The 22,975-nt window shown below is 43.6% G+C and overlaps 2 protein-coding genes across 7 annotated transcripts in view; one reads left to right on the forward strand and one right to left on the reverse strand.

Moving 5' to 3' along the window:
- WDFY2 (WD repeat and FYVE domain containing 2) overlaps nt 1-22,975 on the forward strand; it is a 176,601-nt gene that overhangs the window by 147,545 nt on the left and 6,081 nt on the right. For 2 of the 4 annotated variants that reach the window (XR_452120.3, XM_007193705.3), the window contains exons 7-11: nt 636-762; nt 14,135-14,240; nt 18,850-18,951; nt 19,802-19,932; nt 22,335-22,443. Coding sequence is in view for 2 of the 4 variants with exons in the window: in XM_007193705.3 (XP_007193767.1) it covers nt 636-762; nt 14,135-14,240; nt 18,850-18,951; nt 19,802-19,932; nt 22,335-22,443 (575 nt within the window). In the remaining 2 variants the exon portion in view is untranslated. The other 2 variants (XR_009005991.1, XM_057533240.1) reach the window with 2 other exon arrangements.
- Nucleotides 2,334-22,975, reverse strand: part of DHRS12 (dehydrogenase/reductase 12) — a 66,496-nt gene continuing 45,854 nt past the window's right edge. Inside the window, exon 9 of one of the 3 annotated variants that reach the window (XM_057533247.1) lies at nt 2,334-2,468. In XM_057533247.1, coding sequence (XP_057389230.1) covers nt 2,437-2,468 — 32 coding nt within the window. In that variant the 3' untranslated portion in view covers nt 2,334-2,436. Of the gene's footprint in view, nt 2,469-3,446; nt 3,929-22,975 lie in introns of those variants that run through there. The other 2 variants (XM_007193707.2, XM_057533249.1) reach the window with 2 other exon arrangements.

Raw genomic sequence — 22,975 nt, forward strand, 5'->3', positions numbered from 1 at the left:
GTATCATCGTATTACCGTCATCCCCAGTTTACAGTTGAGGAAACTGACACTTGAGGATGTAAGTAATTTTCCCAGAATCTCATCATCCCCAATTTACAGTTGAGGAAACTGACACTTGAGGATGTAAGTAATTTTCCCAGAATCTATAAATTTAAATTCCCAGAGAGAGAAAATAAATTTTAAATTCTGATATTGTTGTCTATCAACACCTGTATTCAAGAATAAAATAAATCTAACTGAGCTTTTTTAAAGCCCCGTTTACTGCTCACCTGCTGTCGGGGTGAGAGGTAGACAGGGCTTAAATACTATGGTCAATATTTCCAAACGGTGCGGTATTTTCTGTTCTTAGAGCTATGTCTATTTTTTGAAGGTCAATTAATTGCCTTTTTCATTCCCCTTTGGTCTTTACAGTAATTGATTTTATGGTACATTAAATTTTGGGGAAAAATGCATAAAGGGTGGGACTTTTATTCTTGGAGCCCATTTTTTTCTCTTTGGGGACTTATTTGTTCTTTCCACAAAAGTTTGTTTTGTGCCAGGAATTGCGCTAGAGCCAAACTCCTCTGCTCTCACAAGTTATTGGTGAATAATGTTGTCACTTTGTGACTAATGGCCAGCTGTGTCTGTTCTCTCAGGTGGGGTGACTGCCCTCTGTTGGGACCCCGTCCAGCGGATGTTGTTCTCGGGGAGCTCCGACCACTCCGTCATCATGTGGGACATCGGTGGGAGAAAAGGAACAGCCATCGAGCTCCAAGGACATAAGTAAGGCTGCTGGTACTTTCATTTTTTTTATTTATCATTTATTTTTTAAATTTATTTATTTTCTATTTTTGGCTGCACTGTGGGGTGTGTGGGATCTTAGTTCCCCCACCAGGGCTCGAACCCGTGCCTTCGGCAGTGAAAGCACCGAGTCCTAACCACTGGACCACCAGGGAATTCCCTGCTGGTGCTTTTATGAAGAACTCTGGGAAAATATTCCTGGCTGAAAGCTGGAACAAAGGCATGCGGGCCAGTCTTTGTGGCAGGAGCTTAGCCTGGGGATAACATGACAGGAACGCAAATAATGGCCACTTTGATTTATATCTGTACATAAGTATGTTTATTTATTTATACCCCATTTTAATCCACAGAGGATTTGAGAGTGCTTACAAAAACCACAAAATAAAATAATGGCAGCAAAGAAATAAAAGGTAAAAAAGAGAACCAGGGAAGACTATAAGAGTAAAAATTTGAGAGTAAGAGAAAAAAGAGCTTCAGAATATAAGCTATGAAGGCCTACAGAATTTCTATAATTGAGTTCAAATGTGGTTTCAAGATTCCTGGCAGCTTAAGGAAAAGGGGAGAGATAATATCCTCACCCAGTACATGTTGTACTTCCCCAGATATTTACTGAGTACTCGCCTTGATTAGTATCAGGCTCTTCTTCCTGAAGGAGAGGATTTCAAGAGACTGAGGGGACGAGCAGAGAAAACTTTGTGCTTCCTTGGAGCGGTTCTCAAACTTTGTTGTCCGCAAAGAATCACTGAGAAATCTGTTAAGTAGATTCCTGGGCCCTGTCCTCTGAGATTCTCTCCACTGGTCTGGAGCTGCGGGCATCTGTGTCGTAACAAGCCTCCCAAGTAGCTCTGCCAGTGACCCTTGGACCACACTCTGATTTGTCCCACGTGTGCTGCCCGAGGTCCCCGGAGGCAAAGCCTGATCCATGTTGCCAAAAAGAATTTTCAATCTGCTTTAGAACTCTGAAGCTAATCTGAATTGTCTTTAACTTTTAAAGTTTTCAACCTGATCTTAACTATGACTCTAATATATAAACTCCCATGAACTGACTGGTTTTAAGCGGCATTAGCTCTGCCTGTAGATCTGCCTGGAAACACGAGTTTCAAAAACTTCTCCTAAGTAGTTAAATTTACAGTTTGGAATTATTAGATATGAGCTAATTCAGTTTTAGAGGGCCCATGCACAAATAATTATTTTTTGTGTTAGAGTTTAATTTTAGAGACGTAGCTACTTAGTCCTTCATTCCCACAAGAGAGAACAGATCAGTTGTCTGGGGCTATACTTGGCTTGTGGGACCACTCAGACCTCAGTATCAGCTCATGAAAGGAATCACTCCCTTATATTTCTCTCCATGACAAGGGGACACGTATCGAGATCATGCAGAAGGAGTTGACATCATCCATGTAAGTGAAGAAAAAGAAAAGCAAAATACAGCCCTGTTTCCTAATACTTGGTTACTAGCTACCCTACCAAGTAATTCCTGCTACACGGGCTCCCTCCGAGAAATCAAATACAGGCTTTGAATGAAGATCAGCAATATTTCTTGGACTCATTCAGATTAGCTCATAACTCGTTTTATTTCTACACAGTGGTTCACAAAGACTGCAAGCAGGGCGAGTGTCAGTACTCACCGCCAGCATCACTGGGTGCTGTGTGTCCTTAGGCAAAACGTTGTTCTGGGAGACTTGCATCTACAGTTGGATAAGAAAGGAAAAGCTATAAAGTGGAGACAGAGTCTTTCAGTTCCAGAAAAATGAAACCTAAACTAATAGGTCTTCCAGTTTCTGAGACATACAGGCTTGGCCTTTTAGAAGATGAAACGAGCCATACTTGGAGTCCATCCTGCTAGGATCACACCCTGGAGGTGGGTGGGGTGGACAGGCTGGTGAGATCAGGAGCTACCGGTCAGAACCGCCTTGAACAGGAAGAACAGCAGAAGGCCTTGCCCGGTGCTTTCCTTATTGATAATTCAAGCTTAGTAATAAGGTGGAGTCTATGAGGGGCTCCTTGACACCAGGTCTTAGTCTGAGCGGGGTTGCCCTTGGTGTCACAGAACTAGGAGAAGTAAACTTCCTCAGTGTCGGTGTCACGCTGTGAGAGTGGATTTGAGTGCCCGAGGTGGGGATAGGGAAGCATTGGAGCTGCTGACAGATGGAGGAAGACGGGGTTCACAAAGAAGGTGCAGGAAAGGAGGGCAAGGGCATCAGGCAGGATAAGGCCCACGTTCACAGCAGCCATTCCTCTGCCCTGAAAATTGGCCACTGGATTGGTGTTTGGTGATTCTTGTATTTGTTTTTTGTTTTTGTTTTTCTAATTTATTTATTTATTTATTTATTATTTATGGCTGTGTTGGGTCTTCGTTTCTGTGCGAGGGCTTTCTCCAGTTGCGGCAAGCGGGGGCCACTCTTCATCGCGGTGCGCGGGCCTCTCACTATCGCGGTCTCTCTTGTTGCGGAGCACAGGCTCCAGACGCGCAGGCTCGGTAATCATGGCTCACGGGCCCAGTTGCTACGCGGCATGTGGGATCTTCCCAGACCAGAGCTCGAACCCGTGTCCCCTGCATTGGCAGGCAGATTCTCAACCACTGTGCCACCAGGGAAGCCCTCGTTTTTTGTTTTTTTCCAAATTATCAGCAATCTTTTCTTGTTTCTTTTTTTTTTTTTTTAATTTTTATTGGAGTATAGTTGCTTTACGATGCTGTGCTAGTTTCTATTGTACAGCAAAATGAATCAGCTATACGTATACATATATCCCTTCTTTTTTGGATTTCCTTCCCATTTAAGTCACCGCAGAGCATTGAGTAGAGTCCTGTGTGCTATACAGTAGGTTCTCATTAGTTATCTATTTTATACATAGTATCAATAGTGTATGTATGTCAATCCCAATCTCCCGATTCACCCCATCCTTGATTCTTGTATTTGAGTAGCGCCTAATATTTTGTCAAAGAGCTTTCAAAACACACAGACACCTCAGTTTAATCTTACAATAATAACCCTATGAAAGAGAGAGGTCAGATATCATTTTTTCGGTGAGAATATTGGGCTTCCATCCTCAAGGACCCCAGCTGGTAGCTTAGGTCTCCCAGACCTCAGTTCAGTCCAGCAGAGAAAGCTTCTCAGAACCTTCTTTGTATCCAGCGCTGTGCTAGGCTCTGGGGAAACAAAAATAAACATTGAATAACACGGTCCCCACCATGCCCCATGGTGTTTTCTTTCTTTTCTACTTTAGAGGCCAAAGACTTTCTGTTTGGGGCCCCAGGCTGCCCCTTGCTCTCCTACAATTCCTCATTTTCCCACCTTCCCCCAGGATGACTGTTGGTGGCCAGAGTTCCAAATCAGGGACCCAATCGTTGAGCTTGGGCACCGGGAAGAGCAGACTGGACCAGAGATTCCCCACCCTTCAGGGTGGGGAGACTGCCTTCCCCTCTTCTGGAAACGTCCAGCCATAGTGTGGAGGGACAGCTCCCTGTGGCTTCTGTCCCGGGTTCTGAGCTTTCACACCATCCTTCATTGGCAGAAATACAACGTTTATGTAGCTAGTTTGATTTGATGTGTAAAAATCCCATCAAAGCAGAGAGAGCTTTAGCACAAGTAAGTGATTGATGACAGCAAAAATGTTTCCAAGTCCGAGGAAAAAAAGCTGAGAAAGTATACTTCTGTAGTACAATATTATCTGCATTTGAAGCATTTGGGTATTTTTATTCCCTGCAGCAAGTAGAACATGATTACGTGCCAGCTCTGGGGAAAGAAAGGCAAAGAAAAGGTTCCAATTTCAGGGACCAGTTATGTTTTTCAAGAATCAGTTACCAGTTAGATGGATATTATTGAAGCATAAACCTGGACATTTATTGTCCCATGCCCACCTTGTCAAATCTAATCATGGGACTTGGATCTTTTAGATCCTTTTTTATTCTCGGATAATACCTATCATTTCATGACCAACTTTTCTTTCATGGCCACATGTTTTCTTTCTAATACTGTTTTCTTAGGACTCTAAGACTTTCCGGCAATTTAATTTAATGGTAACTTGATTTAAAGTACAGGTAGGGCTTCCCTGGTGGCGCAGTGGTTGAGAGTCTGCCTGCTGATGCAGGAGACACGGGTTCGAGCCCTGGTCTGGGAAGATCCCACATGCCACGGAGCAGCGGGGCCCGTGAGCCACAGCTGCTGAGCCTGCGCGTCTGGAGCCTGTGCCCCGCAACGGGAGGGGCCGCGATAGTGAAAGGCCCGCGCACCGCGATGAAGAGTGGCCCCCACTTGCCGCAACTAGAGAAAGCCCTCGCACGAACCGAAGACCCAGCACAGCCAAAAATAAATAAATAAATAAATTAAAGTACAGGTAAAGGTCTGCGTGGTCCCTTGTGATGGATCCCTCCGCCAAGACCCACATGACCCTGGGCCCACATGGCCTGTGTCTTTGCCTCCTCTTTCCACAGCCCCAGCTCTGGGTTTCTCTCTTCCTACTCTTACCATGGGTAAGACTTTTGTTATAAGCATCTTCGAATTCTTTTGGTAAAGAAATAGGCTATTCATAAATTAATACACATTGGGAGAATTTATGCTTTTCTCTTATGTCAAAGTTATGAAAGGAAGTAAAATTCTTGCATTCAGCTTCTTCTGGGTTTGGGGGAGAGGGACCAAGGATAAATATGTATGAAAGCTTTCTCTCCTTCCGAATCTGAGATTAGGAGCGTTTCTCATTGTCACACTAGAGAATCATTAGGGGTGATGGGAAGAGATGTCTTTTCTATTTTTAACTATTTAGCTAACTAAAGACATAATAGGTCAAAGTATTAGCAGCTAAAGTTCTTTACAGAGGGTAGCATCTCGTCAAAGAGAGAGGGGTTGTATAGTGTGGTGACTAATAACAGCCTTTGAGTCAGGCCAGGCTGTATATGAGGCAGCCCTTCTGCTGAGGGCTCTGTAGGCTTGGGCAAGGCACCTCATCTCTGATCCTCAGTTTCCTCATCTCTAAAATAAGGATAATATTGGAAAGAAAAGCCCTCAAAGGTTGTCAAAAATCATAAATAATACAATGCATGTAAAATAATCAGCACAAGAATAAGGGGTAATTAGTGGCGATTGTTAACATTATTCTTGTTAATAAAAATGATAATTCAAAAATCAAGCTTTCAGATAAGATTACTGTTTCTCCCTGATTGTAGCATTTCCAATGGAAATATTGCCACGTACACCTACTCCCTCTATACCTAATACATTCAGCAGATGTTCATTGAGCTCCGTCTACAGATCAGACTTTGTATTGGGCTCTTAGGACCCAAAGGTGACTAAGAAAACAGTCCCTGCCTCTGTGGAGCTGTGCTAGACATATGAAAAGGTGGTAAAGGTGGGTCAGTTTGCCATTTTACTGGAAAGTAGGTGGCCTCAGTGGGGGATTCCCTCTTGATATGGAGCTTAGGAGATGAAGAGATTCTCATCGTTCTCAGGATTACCCAAACAGAATTACATGCACTAAATACAGTGTTCTCAGGAAATTGCAAGTGGACAGAGGGCCAGTGGCTAATCTGAACTTCCACTCTAGCCAGTGAACAGCAAAATGTTGCTGATGCTCAAACCAGTGTTCCCAGAAAGGAGACCCCAAGTTCAGGTTCAGCCTTGGCTGTTGTCCAAGAATCCCTGGGGAGACGATCCTTCTAGGGTCCCTTTGGTGTGGGATTACCCTAAGTATCAGTTATCCCGGAGACCTCTCATGTGTGGATCGGTCACGGACCTTCTCTGGTCCTAGGAGGTCTGGAAAACTTAGGAATATGGGAGTTACGAATATAAGAGAGAGAGATCTCTAGAAGCAGATGCTTAACTGGTTAGATTTCACCAAGTGAGCTGGGACTTTTCATACTTTGGAAAGTTTCATTTCTTTGCTGTACATTTAAGTCCCCCCTACTTTGGGGATGGAACAGGGCCTAAGTTGACGTTTGGGTAGATGTTAGCCTGTGTCTGAAAATCTGTTTCTATAAAGAGGATAAAGGCTTCTCTACCCTTTTTCCTTAAAAAGCGTCAGACACAGGACCAGCTTCATGGGCGTGTGACCTATGCAATCGTACGAGGCCTCACGCTTAGAAGGGTCCCGTGCTTGGTTTAATGCTCTACTGTCACCATCTTGTAATTCTTTTTTTTTTTTTTGACAAGGGGACCTTTGTTTTCTTTTTGTGTTGCGTCCTCCGTGTTACGTAGCTTGGCCCGATCAGAAATACTCCCTCTAGGGCTGGTGAGAAGGGAAGTGCGGCCATCCCACTAAGAATAGTCTTTGTAGATGGTGGAGCCTGTTGGTTGTGCAAAGGGGGGTCTTTATACACTCATAAGAGATTTGCAGTGCAGTTCATGGAATGCTCATCTATGAAATAATAACCAGTTTTGAGATGCTTTCTAGTATAAATGCTACAGTGGGGCTTCCCTGGTGGCGCAGTGGTTGAGAATCTGCCTGCTAATGCAGGGGACACGGGTTCGAGCCCTGGTCTGGGAAGATCCCACATGCCACGGAGCAGCTGGGCCCGTGAGCCACAATTGCTGAGCCTGCGCGTCTGGAGCCTGTGCCCCGCGACGGGAGGGGCCGCGATAGAGAAAGGCCCGCGCACCGCGATGAAGAGCGGTCCCCGCACCGCGATGAAGAGTGGCCCCCGCTTGCCGCAACTGGAGAAAGCCCTCGCACGAACCGAAGACCCAACACAGCCAAAAATAAATAAATAAATAAATAAATAAGAAAATCCTTTAAAAAAAAAAAAATACTGCTCTATTTAAAAAAAAAAAAAAAAAAAAAATGCTACAGTGATGCCAGATGAAACATGAATGCAAGAAGAAGGTATCTTTTACTTTTTATAACCGTTGATCTGTGAACCTGGGGATGTTCCCTCATCTTGTTTTTGACTGCAAGGTGGTTGTAGTTTGAATCCTTAAATCAAGAAGCCCCTGAGCAGCTTTATTACAAAGCTTGGGCTACAGCATTCATCACTGTGTTCTTCTGTGTTGGAATATTAACAGGACTGGAGTCCCATAAATTATGTATCTGTTGCTGAATGTTGCTGCCAGCTATGAGTGGCAAAGCAGTTCCTTCTGTAGCTTATTTCGTTTTGCAAGATCCTTGACGTGTATCAAGGTGCCTTAACAAATGAGATGTAGTTCAAATCACAGGGCGGTTATGAATCTGTTCAAATAGGTAGATTTTCCTTCTTGCCCCGGAATGTCACGGTCGTGTCAGTCCATACTATAAAACGTATGAAGGAACAACCAGGAGAGACAGAAAACAATTGACTTTGTTTTTTAATGAATACATGTCAAAGATTTTATATTAGTCATTCATTAATAAAGGAACTGGTAAGATGTTACAACCAGTTCAAAGGAAAATCCAAAGAGTAGAAACACGCAGAGGCAATGGAGAATGCTGCCATGAATTTGTATTTTCACAGTTGACTTCTTCCATGTGAGGAACAGGACGTGGAAATTAGTTGCATCTTCACTGGATAGAATTCATTTGCAGTAGTATCAGTTTTCTATAACTTACAGAGTTATAAAATAGCATAAAGATACTGAAGGTACAGACCCCCATAGAGTCAGAAAACCCAGATGGGTGTGCTAGACCACACCTGATATTCCATTGAAAAGATACCCAGTAATTTCTTTTTGCCCATTTCAAAGTTTTTTGATCTACCTGCGAGTTCTTCCCCCTCCTCTCCTGTAATCAGAATAATCTCAAAGATTATTCTTGATCACAAAAAAATGGCTGGTCTCATAAAGTTTGGCCTAATTATTTACATTAGTGCAATAAGAGTGTTAATTAACCCGTAGGCCATCCTGCTTTGCTTTGCAAATCTGGAGCCATACAGTATTAAACAACTGTTAAGCCCACACAATTTACAAAAGTTTTTATAAGGAATCTTGGATTGAGCTTTTCAGAACCTCTGTTATCTGCTATCCCAAGGCTAGGAAACTAAGCCCAAGAAAATCTCCACCATTTTTCACCTATAGTACTTATAACCTTGGTTGAATTCCTCGAGGTTTTCAACATTTGCTAGCTTCCTGGCCTGGTAGCTTTCCTACCACCTGTAAGGCCAGGACCCTGCAAACCAGGTACCAGGCCAGTATTCCTTTTGGGAGGGGGATGGTTATAGGCATTGGCTCCCTTAATTCTTAAATGGGCTAGTCATATCTGATTCAATGAACACTATCCTCTAATATGATACTCTAGGTAAGGCCTTGTTTGCCCAATGATATACTATGGATAGGGTCTAATTAAACCTGTGAAATAACTATATTGCCATGAAAATCAAGGGGACTCAGTAACAGATTTTGAATTCTGGGGGATCTCTGAGAATTGGATATCATTCTTAAATGTTTGGATTTAGCTTATCAAAGCAGAATTTACTAAATTGTAAGTTAGAGATAGCATGAAAGGTAAGAGAAAAGGCATCCTCATACATCCAAAAAATAGAACATTAAAGCAGCGTCAATGGTATTCCAGACAGGTAACCACAGTAAAATTTCCCTCTTCAGTTCATTCAGTCCTGTGTCATTAATTCTTGTTCTGCTGGTTTTTGGTTTAGCAGTCTGCATTTGTGAAGCCATCTGCATGCAGACTAAAATGAGTCCAGAAATCCAAGGAAATCCTGACTCAATCCACTAGCACAGTTTACAGATTATCTAAGCAATGTCAGTTCAGTACCCTTTGCCTAAGAGTCTATTCGTTTAAATGCCAGTATTTAAAAATACCTGGTATATAGAGTCCTTTCCCAGGAAACTCTGAGATTGACCTTTCTGGCCTGTAGCTTATAGTGGAGGCTTCAGGCAAGAATCAGAATAATACAAAGTTACCTGTAGATATTAGAGACTTAATGGTTAATTTTTACTGTTATAAATAATATCAGAATTGAGAAGAGTAAAATTCTCTATTGAGATACCCTACATAACTATTTCCTAAGAGATTTGATCAGTACTTTGCCTGAAGGTAAAAACAGACAATGAGAGCACTGATAAATCTCCGGGGTCTTCCCATGCAATATACAATTTCAGAAATATATTAATAATATTTTACCCATACTGACTTAACCTAGGGAAAACTAAGCATCTCCTCTGATCTGACAGCTCTTCCTGTAACACAGTAAACAAATGCAATTAGTAACACAGCAATTATGTATAGCAGCTCTGTTTTTATAAGGCAAAGGGAATAAATCTTTATGATTTTTCTAGGACCCCTCTAGAAAATCTTAAAGATAGTTTTAGATAATCTAAAGATCGTTTTTAGCATTTAAAAATATGCTAAAAAATTTTTTTTCCCCAAAATACAGGGTTCAGTGTGGGAAAGCAAAACCATTTTCAGAGGATACTTGATATCTTTAGATACTTGATTAAGATAGGAGCACAGGTGCCTAAGAAACAATACTTGGTTATCTATATAATCGAAGTAACAAGAAAACATTTGAAAATAAATGTAGAAAGTAACACAGTCTTAAAGAATTTAGGTCTTTTCACAAATGAGGGCCCTTGTTCTTTTTTCTTTTCTTAAATAATCAAGAACTTTTCAAGTCAACATAAAGCTCTGAAAATAATTTTCGTGAGACACAGAATCTCTGCTAGCTAGGCAGATTCCATAGAAGGTAAAGAATATCCTTTTGCATTGTAGTCCAAGGCATTAATCAGTAAACTCAGGAAGCAAGCCATCAAAAGCGAGGGAACTATGCCAAAATTTTAATGTATTTTATAGCTTTTTTTTTAAAGACTCGAGTATTATAAACCAAAGCAAATAAAATTCATTTTCCATGTTTTGTCTTTTATTTCTCTCTTTTAAAGTTTTTTTTTTTTTTTTTTTTAATTATTATTTATCTATTTATTTATCTATCTTTGGCTGTGTTGGGTCTTCGTTTCTGTGCAAGGGCTTCCTCTAGCTGCGGCAAGTGGGGGCCACTCTTCATCGCGGTGCGCGGGCCTCACTATCGTGGCCTTTCGTTGCGGAGCACAGGCTCCAGACGCGCAGGCTCAGTAGTTGTGGTGCACGGGCCCAGTTGCTCCGCGGCATGTGGGATCCTCCCAGACCAGGGCTCGAACCCATGTCCCCTGCATTAGCAGGCAGATTCTCAACCACTGCGCCACCAGGGAAGCCCTATTTCTCTCTTTTATATTCTGGAACAAATTTATACTTTACTTTAGAATTGCCTTTTTCATTCATTTATGCTCTCTCGAAAGTATAAGATGGAGTTTTCCAGAGGCTACCTGAGTGACATTATAACAAATGCAGAAAGAGATGAGTATTTGGTTCCTGCCTATTAAGCCAGACATTAGAAAGACTTGCACAAATATTAAACAATGCCATTTTGTCTTCAAAATATTTCGTTTTGGGAAACATAGTTATTTTTCCCAAAATATATGTTATTTATGTTAAAATGCAATGGATTCATCATTGCTATTTTCAGATGAATCAATAGTTTAAAAATGTCTCAGATTTGATTTGACTTCGCTGCCAAGGGCCCGGGTTCGGTCAGTGGTCGGGGAACTAAGATCCCACGGGCCATGTGGTGCAGCAAAAAAAAACAAAAAAAAACCACTACTCTTGTTTTTTTTTCTTCCCCCAAAACAAAAACACAGACACAATTGTATTTCCTTTTCATTACTGCACCTGGCATAGTCTCAACCACCCATTTTAATTATAATAATTAACCAAAGTAACTAACTCATATTTCATAGAGAAGATTGGGAGGAGGGAGGATGTGGATAATTGAGAACTTTCCATCACATGCAGGCATTTTAGCACAGCTAGACTAGCACAGCTCATGAATCACGTGACATCAATTTCTACTGTGACATACATCACTTTTGCATCCCCTGAAAGTGGCAAAAAGGAACACGTTCATTTGACATGACTCACCTCAGTTACAGCCTCCCTACAGCACATAAAAATAGGCAAACATATATAATCATATATGCTTATTATGCTTTGTAATCAAAGTTTCAGTTACTTAGAAATTAGGTAGGTATCCAATGACTATCAATTAGCTCAACTTACCATTAGTCCATTGTAAGTTACCTAAAGATCTTGGGAATGATCTTTAAGTTGATATGCTATAAAACATAATTGCTGTATATATAAAAAGTTTATCAGAATAATTAATTGAACACAAACTTATTTTTCAAAATCTTAAACATTATATAGGCATAATATTAGCTTATTTGACTAGTTATCCTATATAAATTTAGGAGAAATCAACTCAAGTAAAACAAAATGTACATTTGCATTATATTTAACACTGATTAATCCAGAAAAAGACATACCTGTGTTTTAAAACTCATCATGCTAGTCTTATTTGCCAAAGAGTTACCCTAATTTTGTGAACTTGGATTCTTAAAATATCACTGAGTTAGGGTGTATTTTCTGTGGAATAATTTTTAAGTCTAGTAAATTTAAAGTTTTAGAGGTTCAGTTTCCTTATTTTCTGTGAAGTTTAGGAATATTTAATTTATATAAGCACTTGCTTATCTTTATAAGCAAGTGCTTATAATATAAAAGATGCCATAATCTAATTTACTGGTACCCTCCAGAAACAGGAAGGCATTCCATACAAAAGACGTAAAGGCCCTTCTGAATTGCAGACACAGACGCACAGAGCTTAATGGCTTCAGTCCTACAACTGCAGCCACAAGTCAAAAGTAAACACAAAAGCACACAAAAAATCACCAATCGAGATTTCACGGAGTTTTTCTCCTTCCCAGTGGCCACAGAATTCTTAATGAATTTGAGCTCAAAATAGAAAAATATTCAAACAAAAACAACCAAGAAACCAGATTCCTTGTTCTGTCTTTGCCACGGGAACATAGGTCTCTATCATCTTTTGTTGGTGATCAAATTGTCAGACCCTGAAACTGAATTCCCCACCAAGGGGGAATAACTTGTCAGCCATGTATGAACGAGAAAGAAAAACAAAACACAAAATCAGTAAAGAGGGCATGAAAACTAGAGAGACAGAGAATCAGTGAAACTCAAGTCTGTTGCTGTGTTGGATTCACCCTGGGAGCCGTGCTGGTGCCTCACGTCTCGGGCAGCACAGGTTACCTGGCTCCGTCAGGTACGCCCAGCGGGCATTTCGTTGGATGACCTTACAAATATAACATGAACAGATGGCGCAGATTTTACTTAATTAATCAGTTAAGGAACCAGTAGGATTATAACCAGTTCAACAGCTTTTTTCCTTAAGTGTTGGTAACTGACAAAGACTACCTCTTCTTGGGGCCTTAGCATCTTACACGAGCATTTTTAAAATTTGAGCTATAGTTGATTTACAGTGTTGTGTTGGTTTCAGGTGGACAGCAAAGTGATCCAGTTATATATATACCTATTCTTTTTCAGATTCTTTTCCATTATAGGTTATTACCAGATGTTGAATATAGTTTCCTGTGCTATACAGTAAATTCTTGTTGTTTATTTTATATATAGTGGTGTGTATCTGCTAATCCCATACCCCTAATTTACCCCTCCCCCATTTTCCCCTTTGGACATAAATTGTAGCAATATTTTCTTAGATCAGTCTCCCAAAGCAAAAGAAATAAAAGCAAAAATAAACAAGTAGACCTAATTAAACTTACAAGCTTTTGCACAGCAAAGGACAACATAAACAGAATGGAAGGACAACCTATGGAATGGGAGAAAATATTTGCAAATGATGCAGTCAACAAGGGCTTAATTTCCAAAATATACAAACACCTCATACATCTCAATATCAAAAAAACAAACAGCTCAATCAAAAAATGGCAGAAAGGGACTTCCCTGGTGGCACAGTGGTTAAGAATCTGCCTGCCAGTACAGGGGACACAGGTTCAAGCTCTGGTCCGGGGAGATCCCACATGCCACGGAGCAACTAAGCCCGTGCGCCACAACTACTGAGCCCACGTGCCACAACTACTGAAGCCTGCATGCCTAGAGCCCGTGCTCCACAATAAGAGAAGCCACTGCAACGAGAAGCCTGCGCACCATAACGAAGAGTAGCCCCCGCTCGCTGCAAGTAGAGAAAGTCCGCATGCAGCAACGAAGACTGAACACAGCCAAAAATAAATAAATTAAAAAATATATGGCAGAGGACCTAAATAGACACGCCTCCAGAGAAGACATACAGACGGCCGACAGCCACATCAAAAGATGTTCAACCTCGCTAATTATTAAACGAGCATTTTGACTTATTTTAAGTGTTGAAAATCTTGAATACTTTCCCAATGTTAGCATGTTGACAATTCCATCCGGTTTCCAAGATCTCCTCTTGGGTGGGGCTCAGGGGTGAGTGTGCACGTGACCAACTGCTGGGCTTCCTTCCCTCAGGGCTCTGTCTGCTCTCGGGAACTGTCATTAACTCTTGCTTCTTTCGCAGTGACAGAGTCCAGGCCCTGTCCTATGCACAGCACACGCGGCAGCTCATCTCCTGTGGTGGTGACGGTGGGATTGTCGTCTGGAACATGGACGTGGAGAGGCAGGAGGTAGGTGTCACAGCAGCCTCGGGCCACCCCCTCCGCAGCCACCGGGCTGGGCTCTGCAGCTCTGACCCTGCTGAGAAAAGCCTCCGCCTCCCCTCCTACTCACTTCTTCTTTCTTTTATGAGTAAACCATGAAATAAAACATGTTGTGTCAGAAAATTTAAAAATTCTAGTATGAAAGGAGCTTCATTTTTCTATTTTAACCCCTCACAAATTGGCACGTAACACAACGTAACAGAGATTTCATAAGAATTTCAACGGAGACTAAGCTGGTTAGACTTTAAATCTGTTGTACCATTACAACAGCAGTTCAGGGGAGAAAGAGGAAGCAGCTATTTTCAGGTGAGTAGCCGTTTGCTATAAAGTGCCCTACGAAAACAGAAAGCATAGTACTTTATGGTATTGGGGGAAGTTGTGGCTAGTGTGTGAGAAATGGTATTTTTTTTTTTTAATTAATTTATTTATTTATTTATTTTTGGCTGTGTTGGGTCTTCGTTTCTGTGTGAGGGCTTTCTCTGGTTGTGGCAAGCGGGGGCCACTCTTCATCGCGGTGCGTGGGCCTCTCACTATCGCGGCCTCTCTTGTTGCGGAGCACAGGCTCCAGACGCGCAGGCTCAGTAGTTGTGGCTCACGGGCTTGAGAAATGGTATTTGATGAAGGATCCTTAGTTTGGTATTAATAGAAATATTAGAAATAGTTTTTTTGTGTTTGCGAGTCATATTCTAAGCAGTTCTCCAGTTATAAATAGATACATTGTCATTTTTAGGCATATATTTAAGTTTTATCATAACATTCTTTTTTCAGTGAATTTTCTTTTTCATCTTTGAGCATCTTAACAACTGATTTGCTTACTGAATATCCCCTTTGACAGGTACTTTGAAGTTAACCATTTTCTCATGTCCCTAGAATTATGCTGGGTAAACTTTCCCTCTGACAGTGTGTATTCTTCTAATTTATTTCCTTGCAGGATGCAAGAATTAGAAAAGCAACACTTTAAAAATTAGACAAAAGTGATTTCCCAACTTCTTTCCATACCCTCACCCCAATCTCATTTCAGGGGAGTAGTTGCTATTACCCATAACGCAACGCCTTTCAAATACCAGTAATTAAATGCTTAAGGAGATTGAAGCTTGATTTGCTCAAACCATAAATCCACGGGAGTTCTATTAGTAACTAATTAAAATGATCCTTACAGTCAGGAAGTAGGGAACTGTGGACTGTTGCTTTAGAAAGTACCACTTGGCCCCACGGGCGTAAAGGCAGGGATGTCGGCACAGTGTGTGCTAGCCGTGCGAGCCAGGCCCCCCATGTGACTCGTTATTCTGCATGGTGGCCTGCTTTGGGTGACGGACAGTCACACCTGGTCTGTCCTGGCTTCCTCCCAGGCCTGACTGACCAGACGTGGGGAGGGGAACCGCTGCGCTCTTTTCCCTCTGTGCACACAGCCTCCCTCCTTGATAGACGGAGGCCCAAAGGAGGATAACGGTGCGGTTTTCCAGAGACGGAACCAGGTGGTTGGTGGGCAGCCCTTCGAGCCACCTTGCTTCAGTTATGCCTTTTGACATGAAGATATATGGGCGCTCCGTACTTGTTGACTATCTTAAATCTTCTTGAGCGATTTAAAGCTCTAAATGAGCAGTGGTGGTTTCATCCACTTTTTGCACGTGTCATATTTTATAAACATACATCCCCTGAGGTGTATCTGTGGAGCTGCTTCCTAGGCGTGGCAAGTGCCATGCGGCGCTCGGCTCAGGAGGCCTGAGGTGTAACGAAACTGTCCCTGCCCTGAAGGGCAGGTAGCCTTTCTGGAAGAAAAGACATGGGGGAGAAAACTTCAGAAAACTATTCAATGGTATAAATCATTCAATCGCAGTTGGTGTGAGAGCATCCGGGCGGAGGATTGTCGTCATCGGCTTATGTCCTCAGCGAAGGGTTTGTGGCAGGAGAGAGTGCTGGGAGTTTGACGGGCCTGAGTGCACTCTGACGAGAACAAGAAACACCGAGAGCAAAGAGCCGGCAAAGTGGTCCTGCGCAGAGGCAGACGCAGAGAGGAGGGGACGGCGGCCGAGCGCAGAGGCAGAGAGGAGGGGACGGCGGCAGAGAGCAGAGAGGAGGGGATGGCGGCCGAGCGCAGAGGGCAGAGAGGAGGGGACGGCGGCCGAGCGCAGAGGGCAGAGAGGAGGGGACGGCGGCCGTGCGCAGAGCGCAGAGAGGAGGGGATGGCGGCCGAGCGCAGACGCAGAGAGGAGGGGATGGCGGCCGAGCGCAGAGGCAGAGAGGAGGGGACGGCGGCAGAGAGCAGAGAGGAGGGGATGGCGGCCGAGCGCAGAGGGCAGAGAGGAGGGGACGGCGGCCGAGCGCAGAGGGCAGAGAGGAGGGGACGGCGGCCGAGCGCAGAGCGCAGAGAGGAGGGGATGGCGGCCGAGCGCAGAGCGCAGAGAGGAGGGGATGGCGGCCGAGCGCAGACGCAGAGAGGAGGGGATGGCGGCCGAGCGCAGAGGCAGAGAGGAGGGGACGGCGGCAGAGGGCAGAGAGGAGGGGACGGCGGCCGTGCGCAGAGGGCAGAGAGGAGGGGATGGCGGCCGAGCGCAGAGGCAGAGAGGAGGGGATGGCAGCCGAGGGGGTGGGCCGGCGGGGGGAGACCTCAGGTGGCCGAACACAGATCAGGTAGACATCCCATAGGTTGAACGTGTGTTTGTACAGTTAATGAAACGCAATTTCTCACAATTTTATTAATTTTTTAAGTATATATAATACAGGTTCTTTGTAGAAAAGTTACTGAGTGCTCGTTAACAAGGAGAATGTCAATTATTCATGATACCACCACCCAGAAATACCGCCCTTCACATGTTGGCAAACATCCCTCCTTACATTTTTCTCTGCAGATACATGTCAGATTTTTTTTTGGACAAAAAAATGGAATCGTACTACACATGCTGATTTTTTTTCAGAGTCCTACTGTCAGTTTCCTCCTCATAGACACCCACTTATGTATTTCATATGTGTCCTAAACCAGCATGCTTCCTTGTAAAAGGTGTAGCGGGGTGGGTGTGTGTGTGTAAGTTTTTTGTAAATCTTCCTGATTTTCCTGCATCATAAGTGTACTGAAAAATCACAACATAGATAAGTCTTTTAGGGGTAAAATGTCTTCAGCTAAAAAACTTTGGATTATTTTATTAAATCTGTCTTTAAACGAATTAGGGCATGAAAATTACCAAGTAAGTGAAAGGCTTACTTCTTTTCTTCAGTTTTAATAAAATAAATAGACTAAGAATTAGACCTCTTAAAATGTCCCCTTTTTACTCTTTTTTTTTTTTCTGACAAAATATGTCGCTTTAGGTTCATTTCTGCTTAAAGGTAGGGGAATAGGCTAAGTCCCTGTGTCTGTTCTATGACGGCTCTTCCTCAGAAAAGGATTACATCAACAAAGTCCCTCCTGAGCCTTTACTGTGCTGCTGTCCGTTGTGAAGCCTGTAGAGGGGAGGCCGTTGTTTACCATATTTCTCAAACTTGTTTGATCTCAGGCCTCTTTTACAGTAAGTGTCCTGTCAGTCAAATTGGCGTGCCCTGGAATTCACTTTTGGGAAACCCTGGGGTTGGGTGTATTTTCCCCAATTCCTTGGGCTAGGTGATATATGGAAAGAGACCAGTCTCTCTGCCAGAGGATGAATTTACAGAGTAGAGCATGGAACTCTAGAAGCAAATGTAGCGTCACCCTATGCAGAATCTATAAAGATTTGATAAAGAATAGCTTTAAGCTTAACACATCCTTTAAACCTGTTTGACATAGTTTAGAGTACTCGTGATGGGGATGGGGAATAGTGAACAAAGCCAGGATATCACATGACCCATGAGGCAGGGAGCAGAGCCTTACACCCTGCCGGGCCCTGCCAAGACAGAGGACCAGTAGCTTCTCTGAGAACCCGCCGCTGTGGTCAGGTTCTGTCCCTCCAACGCGGGTAGCTGCGCGCATGTGTAATAGGCAGGTGTGTGTAATTGTACACAATCAGAGCAAATATAATTGCATATGATCGGGAAGTACGAGATAACGTCCTAAGTCCTCAACATAGCTGTCTGTGGTGTGGCCCCTGCATCCACTCCAGCCTCAGCCCTTCATACCCTGCCCACCCCCCCCTTTTCCCTCCCCTGCTCCCCCCTTACACACACCCATGTGCATCCTGCCCCTCTCTCAGCCCACTGTGCCTGGCCTCCTGCCATGCATCCCCAGGTCTCAGCTTGTTATCATTTGTCAGAGACAAAGTCCTGAACCCCAGCCTAGGTCATCCCACTCTCACAGCACGCTGTGCTTCTCCTTCTCAGGCCTTTGATCCTTATACTGATTCAGATAATAACTATTATTAATAAGGTTTTCATGTTTAGTCTTCCCCGATAAATTACAAGCTCCTTGATGGCAGAGATTCTTTTTCTTCACCACTACATCCCCAGGGCCTGACGCATCATAGGCATTTTAGGAAATATTTTCAAAATGATTGAGAAATCACACTTCTGTTTCTTAGAAACACATCTTGATTATGTAAGTTTTGGCAATGACCTTGGTTCCACTGTCTTGGCTGCTTCTCACTGTGACCTGTTGTGTGCTTTATTTGACAAGACCCCTGAATGGTTGGACAGTGATTCCTGCCAGAAGTGCGATCAGCCTTTCTTCTGGAACTTCAAGCAAATGTGGGACAGCAAGAAAATTGGCCTGAGACAGGTGGGTGATACGGATGCTTCCTCAAAATGCAATCGTGGAGAAATAACTTTACCTTGTGATCTTGGAGGAAGTAGCGCCCCTGGGCGAGAGCTGCAGAGGGAGTAAATTATTGCCCTGGAGTCACTTTGTGACCGCACGCTAGTTTATTCCCTTCCTCTCCTGTAGCTCATTCCTGCTGCATTCGGTTTCCGTAGTGACTTGCTTCCAGTAGTTAAGGGATATGATTTTAGGATTCTAGTGGCATCTAGTGAAATATACCTTAAAATTAGAGGGGCCGTGCTTAGTTCATATTGATACCAAACCATGAAATTATATGTGATGTTTATTTCTTCTTAATTTCACTTTCCTTCCTTCCATCTTAGTTTTAGTTATTTAGCTCTACTTATAATACAGCATTTTCAGTCTGATTCCACGGTTGGGTTTGGTCTGCCCCAAGGAAATCAAATGCCAGTCGCCTAGCTTGAGCACGGCTTGAGTAGACAGTGGATTGAGTCAGGTTTCGTCCCAGTTCTTCTTCACCCAGCAGCGAAACCTCTGGAGGTGGCACTTCTGGACACCCAGCTTTAAGATAACCCGACCGCTGGGTGGGTCCTCTAGTTCATACGGTGATAATTAGAAAGGACCGAGAGTGGGGAAGGGAGGGCTGGGGCCGTGGCACGATCACGTGTGCTTCCCAAACAGTCCTCATCCTGAATAAACAGCCCAAAAAGAGGAGCACCTGGCGTGTTCCTTCAGTTTCCTGGGGCACTCTGGTTTAGCATCCTCACCTGGATGCTGTGGGTCACACCTGAGCCCACCCGGCCAGGCCGAGGTGCGCAGGCGCAGGGAGCATGTTTTTCTCTCCCTCCAGCACCACTGCCGGAAGTGCGGGAAGGCCGTCTGCGGCAAGTGCAGCTCCAAGCGCTCCTCCATCCCTCTGATGGGCTTCGAGTTTGAAGTGAGGGTGTGTGACAACTGCCACGAGGCCATCACAGATGAGGAGTAAGTCCCAGCAGTCCGCAGAATTGTCGAGGTTAAGGAGGGAGCGGGACCTAAGAGCTTCGCCCAGCGCCGCAGCCATGACTAACCGTGCCCTAGTCCTGCTGGTTTCCAATGCAGACCGTGGCAGGTGGGCCAAGACCTCCTTTCCACCAAGAGATCCTGTTCTCTTGTGGGCAGGAGGAGAGAGTGCACGCTGAGAAATCACCTCTGTGCTCTCGTCGATCCCAGGGGTGTGTGCCTTGAAATGTTCTTGGAGCAAACTGCTCATTTTCTTGAGAATTGCCCAGCAGTGCAGGAGCCCTGGGTTCACTTTCTAGCCCAAGCCGGTATCTTTATAGGACCAAATCAGCCCACAGGCTCCAGAGCTTTTGTTTTCCAGGAAGAGCTAAGCCACTTCTCCTAAGAGGCCAGTGCCGCCAGTTGCCCAGCTGCTGAGTCTTGCTGGTCGGTCTCGCTCAATAACCCAGGACCTGAGGTTACTGTGCTGCTGTGCTTTGTTGGGGGGTGGCAGGGAGGGTGGGACAGATCCATGTTGTCTTTTTATTTTTTTTAATCTATGTTCCTTTTTTGTTTGTTTGTTTGTTTTTGGCCACACTGCACGACATGCGGGATCTTAGTTCCTCCACCAGGGATTGAACCCGTGCCCCCTGTCATGGAAGCTCGGAGTCCTAACCACTGGACCACCAGGGAATTCCTCCCATGTCGTCTTTTTCATGTCAGCTGTTGTAAAACAGACGTAAACAGAATGCTCTTCACCAAGTTTCCCTTTTAGTGAATTACAGCAGGATCTCATAGGGAACTTATTGCCCAATTCTCCCACCTCCACCCACCCCCACACCTGTATAGAGTAAAATCATTTTACGTACTAGATGGGTGTCGTAAAAGCTGCATGTAAACAGAAACATATTTAAAATGCGTCAGAGGAGGTCAGCATTTAAAGGAAATTCTTGGCAAATTAATAAAACAAAGCATTCTCTTACAGATAACCCTAATGTTAATGTATGTGTTTTTTTCACTCTTATTTAGTCATAGCAAATATTAAGTAAGATGCCCTTGCATAAGTAAGCATTTATGTTCATTGGTTATGTTCTGCTCATCATATGTGGTGAAATTAATGAGTTCTCATTAAATTAGAGAGCTGCAAGAGATGGGATATTCTAGTTTAATTCTTCGTTAAAGACACAGACCCAGAGAGTCTAAGTGACTACCAATTAAACCTAATTCTTTAATTCTAAATATTTTTAAGTGATCAATTTTAGGATACTGAAGATCTGTTCTCCAGATTGAGCAATTAACAGCCATCTTCAGGGAGCCCATTGCCGAGGAGTGGCAACTTGAAACATGATTAGAAAACTGCGGTCTCCTCCTCCACGTCCGTCCCCTTTCCCACATCACTGTTTTTTCTGCTTTCTTCTCCGTGGGAGCATTTGCATTGCCTCTAGAGTACCTAGGCAGTTGACCAGCCTTCTTACTAAAAAAATAAAAAGCAAATAACAAGTGCTTGTTTATATATTGTTTTACTCATCAAAGCATTAGAATGCCACAGAAAAACCAGGTCTGCAGTTATACCAGGGAAAAGAGGAGAAAGAATGAAGAGCCCTTAGATGAGAATGACAGTTTTGGGCATTTTAACAAGTGTGCTTTTTTTTTTTTTTTTTTTAAATGCAGTAGACAAAGGTAGACTATTTTACCAGCAAGTCCTTCTGAGATCAAACTTAGCAAAAGCACTGTGGGTCATTTTAAAGATTTGTTTACAGCACAGGTAGAGAGCCTCACAGACTCAATCAGAGCAACAAAATCTCCAAAAGGACGTTTAGAAACTTCATCATCTCTTGACCATTTTGGAGAGTATAAGAATCCTTTTACCCTTTTTTTTTTTTTTTAAATCATAACATGTCACCAGGGAATAAAAGTAGCTCTGAGGAGCATTCCTTTTTTCTTTTTTTTTTAAAATTTATTAATTAATTAATTTATTTTTGGCTGCATTGAGTCTTTGTTCTGCGTGTGGGCTTTCTCTAGTTGTGGTGAGCAGGCTTCTTATTGCTGTGGCTTCTCTTGTTGTGAGCACAGGCTCTAGGTGCACAGGCTTCAGTAGTTGTGGTGCACAGGCTCAGTAGTTGTGGCTCGCGGGCTCTAGAGTGCAGGCTCAGTAGTTGTGGCGCATGGGCTTTGTTGCTCTGCAGCATGTGGGATCTTCCCGGACCAGGGCTCGAACCCATGTCCCCTGCATTGGCAGGCGGATTCTTAACCACTGCGCCACCAGGGAAGTCCCTGAGGAGCATTTCTAATAGTGAAGTCACTTTAGCCATTTGGCTAAAAATTAGAGCTCAATGTCGCTCTAGATCTTCTTCCTTTATATACTACTGCCTTTTACTCTTGGAAACTTTCTTTGCTCCCTCCAGACGTGCACCCACAGCGACCTTCCATGACAGTAAACATAACATCGTGCATGTGCATTTTGATGCCACCAGAGGATGGTTACTGACTTCGGGAACTGACAAGGTTATTAAGGTAGGATGCTGTCTTATCTTAGAAGCTTTCCATCTTTGGCCCTGTGTAAATACACAGGAGCCCCAAGACCACGTGAGGTCTGCTCCAAAGCTTACCCTTGGCAATGAGCATTTTTGAGAACCTGCTACATGCCGTGAACAGTCACTGGCTGTACACACCAAAATAAGACATGGCTCTCGCCTGAAAGGAACAGCTAGTCTACTGGGGACATACTCTTAAAAAGACAGTTAATAATAGGTCACATGTTCCACAGCCAAAAGAGTAATATGGACAAGAATTACTGGACGAGTTCAGGAGACGGAGATAGTGCTGCTGGAGATGGCTTCAGGAGGGGGTTTGAGCTGAGCATTGAATAAGCCAACAAGTAATAAACAAGATGTTTTCCCAGTGAGATCTGTTAATCGGGGAGCAGTCCTCCAGGGCCTGAGGACTGCGCTAGGCCACATGGATTTGGTGACACAGCAGAGGCCCAGGACTGAAGGGGCCACACCTGTGTCATTCTCTGAGTCACCCAGAGGTGCAGGTTTGCCTC

This window comes from Balaenoptera acutorostrata, chromosome 18, assembly GCF_949987535.1.
Source record: "Balaenoptera acutorostrata chromosome 18, mBalAcu1.1, whole genome shotgun sequence".
NCBI classification, from domain to species: Eukaryota; Metazoa; Chordata; class Mammalia; order Artiodactyla; family Balaenopteridae; genus Balaenoptera; species Balaenoptera acutorostrata.